Source organism: Malania oleifera, chromosome 9, assembly GCF_029873635.1.
Source record: "Malania oleifera isolate guangnan ecotype guangnan chromosome 9, ASM2987363v1, whole genome shotgun sequence".
Lineage (NCBI taxonomy): Eukaryota > Viridiplantae > Streptophyta > Magnoliopsida > Santalales > Ximeniaceae > Malania > Malania oleifera.
This window is the reverse complement of record NC_080425.1, coordinates 37,477,813-37,491,492: the sequence shown is the minus strand read 5'-3', so window position 1 is coordinate 37,491,492 and position 13,680 is coordinate 37,477,813. Positions and strand designations below refer to the sequence as shown.

General features: G+C 36.4%; 1 protein-coding gene across 2 annotated transcripts in view; it reads left to right on the top strand.

Moving 5' to 3' along the window:
* Positions 1-8,142, top strand: part of LOC131164195 (membralin-like protein At1g60995) — a 64,241-nt gene extending 56,099 nt beyond the window's left edge. For both annotated transcript variants that reach the window (XM_058121206.1, XM_058121207.1), the window contains one exon: positions 7,292-8,142. In XM_058121206.1, coding sequence (XP_057977189.1) covers positions 7,292-7,780 — 489 coding nt within the window. In that variant the 3' untranslated portion in view covers positions 7,781-8,142. The remainder of the gene's footprint in view (positions 1-7,291) is intronic.
* The last annotated feature ends 5,538 nt before the right edge of the window (positions 8,143-13,680 follow it).

Genomic DNA, 13,680 nt, shown 5'->3' with positions numbered 1-13,680 from the left:
TATGCTAGTGTAAAATAGGAGTCTAACTCCTCGGATAATTTAATGTTTCCTAGTGTTAGAGTTAAAATAGCGTATAAAGCTCTTTAGGTGAGAGTGAGATTTCATCAGTCTTGTAAAACTCACTAGCATTGTTAATCATGTTTAGCCTACTTGCCTTCAACACACGTTGCTTACCTATGTTAATGAATTACGTTGCTTCAATGCTTACCGCTTGCTTGCTTTTTGTTTTTATGAATTGGTTACTAGTTTTGCTTACTTTACATTCAATTGTTATGAATGTGTTCTTGTGATAAACTACAGCAATCTTTGGTTGACTAGTTAAACAAGAGTGCTTTAGTTAGTGTTGCATGACCTTTCAAAAGGTGTGAAATACTCGACCCATGATAGTTGTTTTTAGATCTTTGGCTACGTGAATTTAGTTTTTTCCGTTGTGGGATTGTGTCAAGCATTGGTAAGAGACCATGCCAACTAATACTAGGAGAAATAGAGCGCTAGAGGCATAAATTGATACAACCAACAATGTGGCCATGGAGAGGTCAAACTTGCTGAAGATGTTGATGCTTTGGAAGGATCACAAAAACATCAACAAAGTTTTGTGGTGGAAATGTCAAAGGACTTCCACCATTTAGTAGAAACTTTGTAGGCTCAAATGGTGAATCTAAACTGCAAAGATGAACTTGATGGTTCATGCTCTGGGAAAGTAATCGTTGCAACAATGTACTTTGTGACGCTAAGTTGTGGTGGCATACCAAGTACGATGAAATTGAGAATGGGTGCTGTGTAGTTGATTGTTGGGTAGACTTGAAGAGAGAGCTCAAGGTCCACTTTTTTCCTGAGAATGTTGTGTAAAATGCTCAACATAAATTAAGAGACCTTAAAGCACAATGGGTCAGTGAGAGAGTATGTGAAACATTTTTCTACTTTGATGTTGGACATTTGAGATATGTCGAATGATAAGTTCTATTTTCTTGAGAGGTTGAAACCATGGGAGAGGACAAAACTTTATCGACAAAGATTTCAAGACTTGCGAACTGCACAAATTGTTGTAGAACGCTTAATGGACTATGCTGGAGAGAGATCCATAGCATCCAAAGAGAGCCCACCTCCCAAAATTGGTGGAGCAGATACCAAGGCATCAACTTAAAAAAAGGTTTTGTCATCGTGATCATTCAACACACTCGGAGGTAAGGTAACATGCTTCTTATGTTGAAGCCCTCATAGAGTTGTTGAGTGCCCTCACAAGTCATCACTCAATGCTTTACATGCTTCCATTGTGGAGGGGGCAATGTAAGAGGATGAGGATGAGGAGGAAACCCTTAGGATGGGTGGAATGCGGTTAGTCAACATGTTGAAGAGGCGGACAAGAGATGAAAGATATCCAAGCTAAAGGGTTAATGTTTATAGACTTGCGGATTAATGGGAAGAGCACTAGTGCTATGATTGATATTAAGGCTATTTGTAATTTTGTTTCATAGGTAGAAGCGCAGAGACAACTTATCCTTGGAGAAGGATTCGCATGAATGCGGTTAACTCCACAACTCAGCTTACTCAGCAAGTAGCCAAGTGTCATGGGTCGAATATTTCACACTTTTGTGAAAGGACTGTGCAACGTTAGCTAAAGCACTCTTGTTTAACTAGCTAGCCTGGCGTTTACCACAATTCATCAACAAAACACTTTCATTGTCCTTCAAGTGAATATAAGTGGAAGCAATAAGCAACTTATGAAAGCAATGGTACATAAGCAGTAAACATTGAAGCAATGTAATTCATTATCAGTACCTCCGTTAACAATGTGTATCTAGCGAGGGAGGGAAGTAGGCTAAACACGTTTACAATAGCTAGTGAGTTTTACAAGTTGATGAACACTTACCCTTCCTTAAAGAGTTTTCTATGCTATTTTTGGTCTGAGACTAGAAACTTCAATATGACCGAGGAGTCATACTCCCCCTTTTAGCCTAGAGAAAAACTATCTCTGAATAATAACCTTATACTAGTATTTACATGATAGGAACCCATTCCAAACGCATGAGACAAGTGGTCACAGCCAAGTATAATACCCTAAACAAAGCTCGGCTCCTGACGCTCCCCCACTTATGCGGTCAACGTCCTCGTAGACTTTGATGCTAGGTACACTTCAACGTTGTCCATGAACAGTTGCCTATCTTCCACAAAAACCTAGTTGATTTCTTTGTCACCAAGGCCTTTCCACTTTATTAAGAACTCCTATTGCTTCTTCCTTGAGGATGTGAACTCTCTGTCTGCAATGATGTCTTCAACTTCTCTTTTTCTGGGTTGCACTGTCTTCAATTCTGCTCTAGTTGACTGACTTTTGCTTGGATCTTTGGTGTCGGCGTTGAACGACTTGAGGTAGTTAGCGTGAAACACGGGATGCACTTTTATCCAAGCCGGAGGGTCAATTTTATAATAGGTTTACTTGACTTTGGCCAAGATGGGGATTGTTCCTTCATATTAACGAAGTAATCTCCCATCTTGTCCTCATATTGACTTGATTTGTTGAGGATTAAGCTTAAGAAGCACCAAGTCACCTACATTGAAGTGCTGCGGTCTTCTCCATTGATCTACCCACTTCGTCATCCGCTTAGAAGCTTTTTCTAGGTGGAATCGAGCAATTTCTACATTCTGTCTCCATTCTTTGGTGAAGATGTACACTCAGGGACTCTTTCCTTTGTATGGATCATCTATTGTGTGAGGTAATAGCGGCTATTGGCTTGTATCAAGATCAAAAGGATTTTTGTTGGTTCTTTAGCACTTTTGGGCATTGAAACAAAATTGAGGCACATTAAGTAGTTGCACCCAATTTTTTTGGTTGGCATTGACGAAATGGAGCACATACTCTTCTAGTAGTCCATTGAATCTTTGCGCCTATCCATTTGTTTGTGGGCTATAGCTCAAAGAGATGTCAAACTGTGAACCAAGAATGGACAAGAAATATCACCCACAGACAAATGGACAAACAGATAAATTCAACAAGTGACTAGAAGAGTACTTGCACCATTTTGTCAACGTCAATAAGAAAAGATGAGTATGACTACTTGCTATGGCTTGGTCATGTTTCAACGCCCCAAAAGTGCTCAACAACCAACAAGAGTCCTTTTGAGCTTGTTATAGGTCAACAACCATTGATACCTCACATAGTGGATGAGTTGTACATAGGAAAGAGTCTAAGAGCATACATCTTCACCAAAGAATCGAGATAAAATGTAGAGATTGTCAAAGCCTACTTGGAGAAAGCTTCAAAGCAAATGAAGAAGTGGTTAGATCAGGGGAGATGACCATTGCACTTCAATGTCGATGATTGGGTGCTTGTTAAGCTCCATCCTGAATAGATTAGGTTACTACAGGGTTGAGATAGGAGACTACTTTACCAATATGGGCCAGTCCTCATCTTGGCTAAGGTTGGGAAGGCCTCTTACAAGGTTGATCATTTGATTTGGATGAAAGTGTATCCTATGTTTCACGTCAGCTGCCTCAAGCCATTCAACATTGACACTGAAGATCCCAGCAAAAGTTAGTCAACCATAGCACTACTGAAGACAACTTGACAAAAGAGAAGTTGAAGTTATCCTTCCAAAGAATGATTTCACATCATCAAGGAAGAAGCAAAAGTTAGTCAATCATAGCACTACTGAAGACAACTTGATAGAAGAAAAGTTGAAGTTATCCTTCCAAAGAATGATTTCACATCATCAAGGAAGAAGCAAATCGAGTTTTTAGTGAAGTAGGAAGGCATTGGATACTAAGAAATCAACTGAATTTCAGCAGAAGATGTGGACCAAGTTGATGAGTAGCTAGAATTCAAGTCTACGTGTCATGTGTAAGTGGGGGAGTATGTCACGAGTCAAGGTTGTTTAGGGCATTATGCTTGCTTTTGATTGCTTGCCTTGTGTGCATGGTATGGGTTACCATCATGTAGATTATAGTCCAGGTTTTATGCCGAGTATTTTTATTTTTATTTTTATTTTTTTTTATGTTTTTGTGTAAAATGGGAATATGACTCCTTGGATAATTTGATGTTTCTTAGTGCCATTGTTAAAATAGCATATAGAGCATTTTAAGGGAGGGCGAGTGTTCATCATTCTTGTAAAACTCATTAGCATTGTTAACCATGTTTAGCCTACTTGCCTCGCTTAAAAGACATTGCTTACGGAACTGTTTGTTAATGAATTACGTTGATCGCTTTCTTGCCAGTTGTTTTCATGAATTAGTCATTGCTTTGGCTTACTTTGCATTCAACTGTTGTGAATGCGTTATTTTTGGCTGACTAGTTAAAAAAGAGTGCTTGAAGTAGTGCTGCACGACCCTTCACAAGGTGTGAAATACTCGACCTTTGATGCTTAAGGAGCTCTTTGGGAAAAATCCTAAATCTTCTAATTTTTAGAATCTAATAGTGGAAAGGGTGGCAAAGCATCTTGATGGTTTGAAGGGGGCTCTTTCCTGGCAGAATCACTCTTAGTCTGGTTTCTCTGTCTAGCATCCTGCTATATTGCTCATCAATTTTTAAGATTCCAATGAAGATTGCTAATAAGTTTGAGAAAATTAAGAGATATTTCTTGTGGTCTAGTTGGGGGTCAATTGGGATAATTTGGTGAGTTGGGATGTTGTTTGCAAGACAAAATTGAATGGCAGGTTGGGTCTTGGAAATTTGGTGTGTAAAAACATTTCTCTTAGCTAAATGGCTTTGGCAATTTTCCTCCATTTGACATAGAATCATTAGAAGCCCGTTTGGATTGAATGAGAATGGGTGGAATAACAATTTTAGTTTTACAAGTTCTTATAGAGCCTGTGAAGAAATCTCTCAAATTTATCCCTTTCATACTAAATTTGTCGAGGAGGCCATCATATTCATTTTTAGAAAGATCTTTGGTTTGGGATCATTGTTTTGTCCACCTCTTTCGGTATTTGGTTGATTCTAGTCCTTTGTTTTCTTGGGATTTTCATTTTAGATCTTGTAATGATAGGAAGTTGGAAGAGTTGTCCTTCTTATTGATTTTGTTGAATAATTGTCACATTTCTTTGCAAATGGATTCTATTTCTTGGTGCTTGGATCCTTTGTCGGTGCATTCATGTAAATCATTTTATGAATTCTTGGCCCGTTCTAATTCTTCTTTTCCTCTTTATTCTATTATTTCCCTCCAAAAATTTATCTGGTAGTCATGCTTAATAAAACCAACACCAATAACTTGCTGTAGATTTGGAGACCATTGAAAGCACTTTCTCCAAATGTTTGCTAGCATCTTGCATTCTCATTAAATGTTTCTCCAATGCCCCCACATGTTTTTTTTTTTTAAAATATTTATTTATTTATTTTTATTGTTGTGTTTTTTTTGTTTTGGTTTTTTTTGTTTTTTTATTTTTATTTTTTATTTGTGCATTCTCCAAATGCTAGCAGCATTTGATGGCTTGATTTTGGAAGATGAAATTTTTTTGTTTGTTTCCTTTTCTTTCTTTTGCTGTTTTTTTGTATTTTCATTCTAGTGTCCCCCCAGATTTTCTACAGGGAGATGTCTTATATCAATGAAATTTCTTCTTTTGCTACCCAATAAATAAATAAAGAAACCGAAATCAAGGTAACAGGAAAAGAAAGTTCCCCTACCCTATTTTAGACTATCCCAATGCTTAGAAATCTCTGCTTCCGACTCCATGGTAACCAAAATGCATCTGATTGAGGATTACCTCCTCTCACGGAACCCTTACTAGTGTCTAGCAAAGCAAAATCGGTGCCTCATAACTCAAATTAGTAGTAGACATGTAAAAGAGAGGCTTCTTCATCAGACTCGCCTGTAAACTGAAACTAGGACAACCACCTGATGCATTCCAATGGGGAGCACTTGCACAAAACTCCTGTACAGCTCATAAATCACTCGATGGGCCAAAAAACAAGCCTTAATTCTTTAAGCTGCTTATAACTAATACCAAAAAGAATGCATGAGACAAGCCTTGCTTGATCCACTCATTCACTTCCTCCTCCTTTCCTCGCCCTTTTTCATTACTGTTGCAGTAGCAGCACTTGAATTATAATTACAAACAATGAATTGTTTGGCTTGCATATGTATGGCATGCCAAATGTACATCCACGGTCATCATCTTTAGCCACACTAGGTTGTGTCTTGATGATATTCAGAGGGGTTGACATGTCTATTGTGAATTAGTCATCTAAATGCTTTTAGGTAGTGTTTGGGAGCATAAATTTTAGACTTTTGATTTGGATTTCGATGGATTTGAACAAATTTCAAAAAAAATTATATATCATCTTTTCCAAATCTAATACAACTCCAAGTCCGAGGCCTCTCCAAACATAGAGTTACGGTATTTTACTGTGATACATGTTTTTTTCCTGAAAATTTCTTAAGTTTTCAAATGAATTAGGCAAATATCTCAGTTGAAATATAATTTATTTTCAAAAAATTTAGAGAGAAGATTACTCCCGCTCTCTTAGTTTTCTGACAATTAAGAAGACCTCTCTTAAGGTTTCTCACTGAAAAAATAAAAATAAAAGTAGTAATAATACCTCTCTTCAACTGTCAAGTTAGCTGTATAAACAGGTAACTTTGAATTTTTGAGCACAATGATTTTGCTACTTGATTAATTGACCAATGAAAGGACAAATATACCCTTATTTCCTTGCAGTTTGTAAGAGTCATTTTGAAGTCTTGAACCCTTATTAGTGATCAGGAATATAGGGAAGTTTTCGAGTAATTGTCAAGGCTGAAGCAAGGTTAGCATTATTTAAGGAAAATTAGGGAGTTCTCTTGAATTGCTAAAAGGTCCAGCAAGGCAACAGGTACTTTTCAATAAATAATACAATATTTAAATATTAAGAAAATAATATTTTTATCATAAACTGACTTGTTTGAAAAATCTATGCATCTAATACAGTAAATTTTTTTGCTGGAAAAAGCAGAGTTTTAATCGAAGTTCATGGACTTTTTAACATGAAGCTTGTCAAAAATATTTAGGTCAAAGAGGTCTCAGGTCCTTTTGGTCTTTTTGGCTGTTTAGGAAGAAGTTATTTTTTTAATATTGTTTTTCTGTTTATTTTGGGTGCTTTATTGGGAAAAATTTCCACTCAAAACCAGGGAAAACAAGTTCATATATGACTGAATTCTCTCCTAAAATGGCCATAGCTGCAGCTCTTGGGATGTTTTTAGTTTGCCTCAGCTTTATTGTTAGTATAAGATCTGTCCATCTTGAAATTTAAGTTCTGTCACTTATAATTGTATTTCTTAGCTTGGAAAATTTGTCATTTATTCATGTGCTGCTGCCATGTCAGGTCCCAGCTCTTCAGAGGTTTATGCAAAACCGGCGGTCGCAGCTTCAGCAGCACCCTGACTTCCACATAACCTCTTCTACCATACTAGCGTCAACTTTACACATCACAAGGTTAAACAATAGAAATCCTGGTCCTCTTAATACAGATCTGACCGCTGGGCCTGCTGCGTTGAGACCTGGATCCAATTTAGAAGTGCCAGGAAATGGTGCTGCTGAAGTTACTGAGCCACAGGAACAATCAGAAAACTACAACCCAAATAGAGCTGGAAACCCGCGTCAGATCCCGGGACGACCTGGCATACAGCAGCCTGAAACTGATCCCAACCCTGGGACTATGAATTCGTTCAGTTCCCTGTTGCTATGGATCTTGGGAGGGGCGTCTTCTGAAGGCCTAAACTCATTTCTTTCCATATTTAGGGATGTAAGAGATCAGGGACAAGTTTATGCAGAATCTCCTGGACAAGAAAACCGGGATAATCAGGCTATCTGATAGTGGAGGAACATCAATATACAAATTGAGTTTTGTTTGTTTTTCTGTTGGTTGGGTAGCACTAAATCTTCGTGTATGTTATGGTCGTCTGAGTATAGTTGTATAGAAATGAAATATGTGAATACTTTGGATATACTCTCTTCATCTGCCCACGGTGGGAAGAAGAGGAATAGAGAAAATCAAGAGGGAAACAACTAAGAGGAAAATAATGAAACAATTCTTAAAATGGGGTAGAATTAACGTTTGAGAGTGGATATTGTACTTCAGATTTGAATTTGGGTAGATTTGAATAAATTTTAATATGATTTTGTATTACAACTTTTTCAAATTCTATATAAATCCAAATCCAAGGTGTCTTCAAATATGAGATGAGCGAAAATGCGAAAACTTTGTGAATAACACCATTTTGTTAACGAGCATGGAATTGATGTATACTCGCTTTTGTACCTGTAAACCGCTTCCCACTTCGACATTTCAGTCATTAATGTAAAATTGCTCAAAAACCCTAGAGGCTTCTGGTTTTTAAGGCATGATAAAATCAGGACCTGCTATATGACCTCTGGTTAAAGAAATTTGCAGTATGTTCATTTCTAATGAGAATTCTTTGAAAACTGACTAGTTTTTTGTGGCGATGGGGCGGAATGAAACCTGCTCTTCTTCCCAACCTGCTCTTTTAGAGATTCCTAGGGAGTACTGCTCCATTTAGAATACAAACTCATATAATTAGTCCGGGTTAGCTCCGAACTTCGTTCTGAATCTTTGTAGTTGACATGCTCTTGTGAGTTTCAAGGTCAAATGTACCCTAATATTTGTAACTTACGTTGAATGCGAGCCCCACAAAAAAAAAAAAAAAAATACTCTCGTGATGGGTTTCTAGTCAAGAATATAGCGAAATTGTCTTTTCATTTTTTTTTCTTCCCCAAACCTTGCTACTGAGGAAGATGTTCACTTGTTAAAATCCCATAAGTCTAGGATTCTTTTATTTTGACAAATTAATAAAAATATTGCATGTTAAGGGTATTTCAAAAGGCTTAGGGTCCTGTTTAATTACGGAAAATATTTTTAGTTTTCTATTTTTTTTAGTTTTCCAAAAAATTATAAAAATTTTAGTTTATTTTTAAGTTTTTCAAGATTCAATTAAAAAATGTAGAAAACAAAAAGTGTTTAAATGTGCTAAAACATTTTTCATTGTTTATAATACTTTATAAATTTCAAAATAATTATAAAAAAGACACCTTTTCTAATTTTTTAAAAGTTACATAAATTTTTGAATCATGGATTGCAAAACTTGAATTTAAATTTATGTAGATTCAAAATAAACTTTATACATAATTAAAACAAATTAAAGTTCAAGATTCTAATTTCATATTTTCATACAGAAGTAAAAGTTAGAAATCTTTAAAAAATAATAAAAAAATATTTTTCAACTTTTCTACATTCATGGAGGTCATTCTACCTTGGATTCTTCTTCTTCTTCCTTCTATTTTTAATACTGTATTTATAGAAAATTTTTAGGAAAAGGGGAATGGGCGTGAGTGTGACAAGATTTATAATAAACTAATTATAAATATATACTTCATAGTTTTGATATAGTAGAATTTTAAGAATTGCACCACTCAACATGTGGTTTAAGTCTAAATAAAAAAGATTTAGGAGACTAATTTCATTTTTTTTTAATATTTTTTATTTGGGGTCTAATTTGATTGAATAAGATTAAATTTCAAGATTCCTATAAATATTTTTTGAAAATTTTGTTAAATATTTTAGAACATAATTTTGTGTTTTAAAAAAAAGGTCTTTGATTTGAATTTGTGTAAGTTCGGACATTGGACTATAAAATTGAATTGAGTTTTTTTTTTTTTTTTTTCAAATCTAAATTCAAAACCTAAAATCCACTCCATAATGTAATCTGAGTTGTTATATTATGAGTACTAATTGTTATTTCTTTTCATATTGAATCCTAAATTATTTATTATTGTATTTGTATGTGTGGCTCTTATACTTGGGGCTCATAAACAGAAGATGAAAAACATATGGGTTGAATTCTTGAGGAGTGCAGCAGTGACTCATTGACGAGTGTCTTGTTCTCATCGATGAGTGCTCACAGTGACTCGTCGACGAGTGTCTTATTTTCATCGACAAGTAGATATCGAGAGGTTGGAAATTGTAGAATCTCTGAGATAATGAAATCAGACTCGTTGACGAGTGGTCATACTAGTTGACAAGTGGTCTTCTCTCTCACGTCGAAGAGTGTCTTGTTCTCGTCGACGAGTGCTCCTAGGTTGCGAGGAAGAATTCAAATTTTGAATTGGAACGTTGGGTCGGTTGGGTATTTGGAGGAAAACCTTCGAGGGGTTGTTAAATAGGTCCTTCTGGGCATATTTTGAAATAAAGAGATCATTGTGTGAAGTGTATTGTGTACTTCCATATTTCTTAGTGAAATTCTTGTGCCGATTACTCCCATGGGTGTAGGCTTTGCCAAACCACGTATATTGTCGTGTTGTTCTCTTTATTTGCTTTCAAATTTACTAGTTGTGTATAAATTGTGTCTTGTGGTGCTTTATCATTTGCTGCAAGTTTAATTATTCTGTTGTGTATCTTATACTCGATTTCCACAACAAATTGGTATCAGAGCATTGTTATCGTGGCGTCGGGTACATCTTCTGTAGGATTTGATGTCGTCAAATTCGATGGAACCAAGAATTTTGGTTTATGGGAGAAGAGAGTTAAGGATATACTCGTGCAAAAAGGGATGCTGAAGGCTTTACATGGTGTTCAACTGGATAATATGGATAAGGCAACTTGGACAGAATTGGAAGCAAATGTTGTATCTACAATACGCTTGTGTTTGGCTAATGAAATGCTCTATCATGCGATGGAGGAGGATTCTCCAACGATTGTGTGGTGAAAGTTAGAAAGCCGGTACATGTACAAATCATTCTCTAATAAACGTTTTCTTAAGCAGCGTCTATATTGGCTTAAGATGGTTGAAGGTTTGAACTTAAATCAACATATCAATGCATTTAATCAAATCATAAGTGATTTGATGCGTGTTGATGTTAAGTTTGATGAAGATGATAAGACTTTGATGTTACTAAACTCCTTACCAGCGACTCATACTTATGAGAATTTACATACCACTCTTACATAGGGAAAATAGTCTCTTAATCTAGAAGAGGTGACAAGTGCCTTACTGAATTTTCATCAAAAGCTGAAAATATGTAATGAAGGAGAAGGACTTGTGGTGAAAGGTAACAATGAGTATGGAAAAGGAAAATCCAAATATGGATCGAGTTAGAAATCCCGTACTCAATCCAAGAATGAAAAGGATATTCAGTGTTATAAATGTGAAAGAGGGACATGCTAAACCAGAGTGTCCGGATTGGAAGAAAGGAAATGCTGAATAGCATGAGGGTACTTCAAAATCCGTGAATGTGGTTCAAAAAGTAGATTCAGTTTGTAGTGACGGTGTAATGCCCCGACTCGCCACGTGGGGCCGGGGTGGCTACTTTAGTAACATCTGTATTCCTGATACCATAGTTATCATATAAAAGCAGCGAAAATAATTTAAACATTCTCCAAAACATTACCAGAGTTCTAAACTACCATTAACATAGAAGTCTCCAACACCCATATTACAAACCAACATAGAAGACATAATCAAACTTTGTCTATACAATCCACGTACATAAACTATACGACTAAACTCAGCCCCTCTAACCTGCTAAGCACGATCCCTGGTATTTCCTGAAAATTCAAATGATTATTGGGGTGAGACACCTCTCAGTAAGACGGATTAAGTTAATATCAATGTGTGGCCAGTATGAGTTTTAATAGATTTAAAGACTATTCATTTCCCTATTTAACCCAATATAGCATTTCTGTATTGTACTCACACCAACACAGTTGAAATACACCTTCCTTTCCACATTATAAACCAGTTTAATAAATAGATAATACCATTTACATAAATTAACATATATACGTAAAAGACACCCCCTAGGACTAACGACATGATTAACCCCCATGACAGGTTGTGCAACCCGAAGGCTGGATGTAGCCTGGGTGATCAACCCAAACTAAATCAAAGTAACCATCTGCAAGTACGTCTGCAGGCATGTGCAAATTCATCTGCAGGTCCGATTGCCTTACCACTTCCTGGTCAAACCCCAAGGAAGGTACCACAACTCTTCGTAGGGCAACCGGATGAAACCCCCTACACTTCCACTACAGTGTGAGTGCACCTAGCCAAACAAATCACTAGCAACCGTACCGTGCTCTCAACACAACTGCTCCTTAGGGTTCTTAAACCATATCATGCAATTTAGGTAATAAAAACTGTAATATATTATCACTATTATTATTTCATATAAAATCTGCCATTTTATATCACACCATGGCATTCAGCCGTTATATAAAAACTCGGCTCTCAGCCATCATATAAAAATTCGGCTCTTAGCCATCATATCAAAACTCGGCTCTTAGCCATCATATCAAAATTGGCTCTCTGCCGTCATATCAAATCCTAGTATTTTACACAAGCAATTCCAGTATTTTTCACAACTAGGGAAAATCACTATTCTAAGATATATTTTCACAACCATACTCAGATTTGGTTATATAATAAACCATATAGATTATTTTCATGCCACACGAGTTTAGTATTAAAACATAATCAATTAAATAATCAGGAAAATACAGTATATTTAGTTCGTGTGACAAAACCAAGCTTTCCACCATTCATTTTATTCAATCACTGTATAATAAACCCACTATTTTTAAAGTCCATTTGAACGGTTGGTTTTTGAAATAACCTTTGAAATCATAAGTATACATACATATAATTCAGTTTAATCGGTTCAATTTCGATAAAAACCTGACTTAATTTAATCCCTTTACATGTTCATGAAAATTGACCGATAATGTTCTGAAAACTAAAACCCTGGCTTTTCGAACTCGCCACCGAAAGTAAGCCGACAAGCCGAGAGAGGAGGGAGAGATGATCGAAGACCGATGACGAGCTCTGGGTGAGCCTACATGAGAGAGAGAGAGAGTGACGAGAGAGTGAGAGTAAAGAGAGAGAGAGAGAGAGTCCAAAACCTAATTTTAGAGAGACAGAGAAATGAAACTTATGATTTAAAGTTACATTGCTTACTACTTAAGTAAGCTTGCCCGCAGGAAAACCATTGACGGTTTTCCCTGTGCTTACAAAATCGTCGACGGTTTGGTAGTCCCATGCTCTCTACTGACTGTAGCCATTGACTATTTTTCCTAAGCTCAGTGAAACCTTCGACGGTTTGGGGTCCTACCAAACCAATTTCCTCTTTTTCTTTTCTTTTCCCTTATTTCTCTCTTCTTTTATTTATTTTTCTTTTCTTTTTCAGGTTCGGGTTCCTACAATCTCCCTCTCTTATAAAAATTTCGTCCTTGAAATTTGCTAACTGTTACCGATCACATCCTTAAATAACAATCCATCTCTATAGAAGAGTCGGTAGCCACCCACATAGTGGCCCCATCCCAAGTTTATTAGATACCCTCGCTTATGGTGGAGGAATACCGTGGTTACACATAATGTCTCAAGGGATTGTAATACCATACAAAATTCTCCCAAAGACCATCCATATACTAACATCGTAAACAAGCTAATAAAATTAAACAAACCTACTTTACACAACTCGTATACAGAACCCATACACTTACCTATGCTGTCATACCGACCTGTCTAGTGCCGAGCCTCTCTGAAAAGTTGTGGGTACTAGGGGTGAGCAAATGGTCGGTTCGGCCAAATTCGGTTAATTAACCGAATTAACCAAAAATTTTGGTTAAAGAATACTGTTAACCGAACCGTTTGGCCTCACCGAACCGAACCCGACCGAATTTATTTTTCAGGTAATTCGATT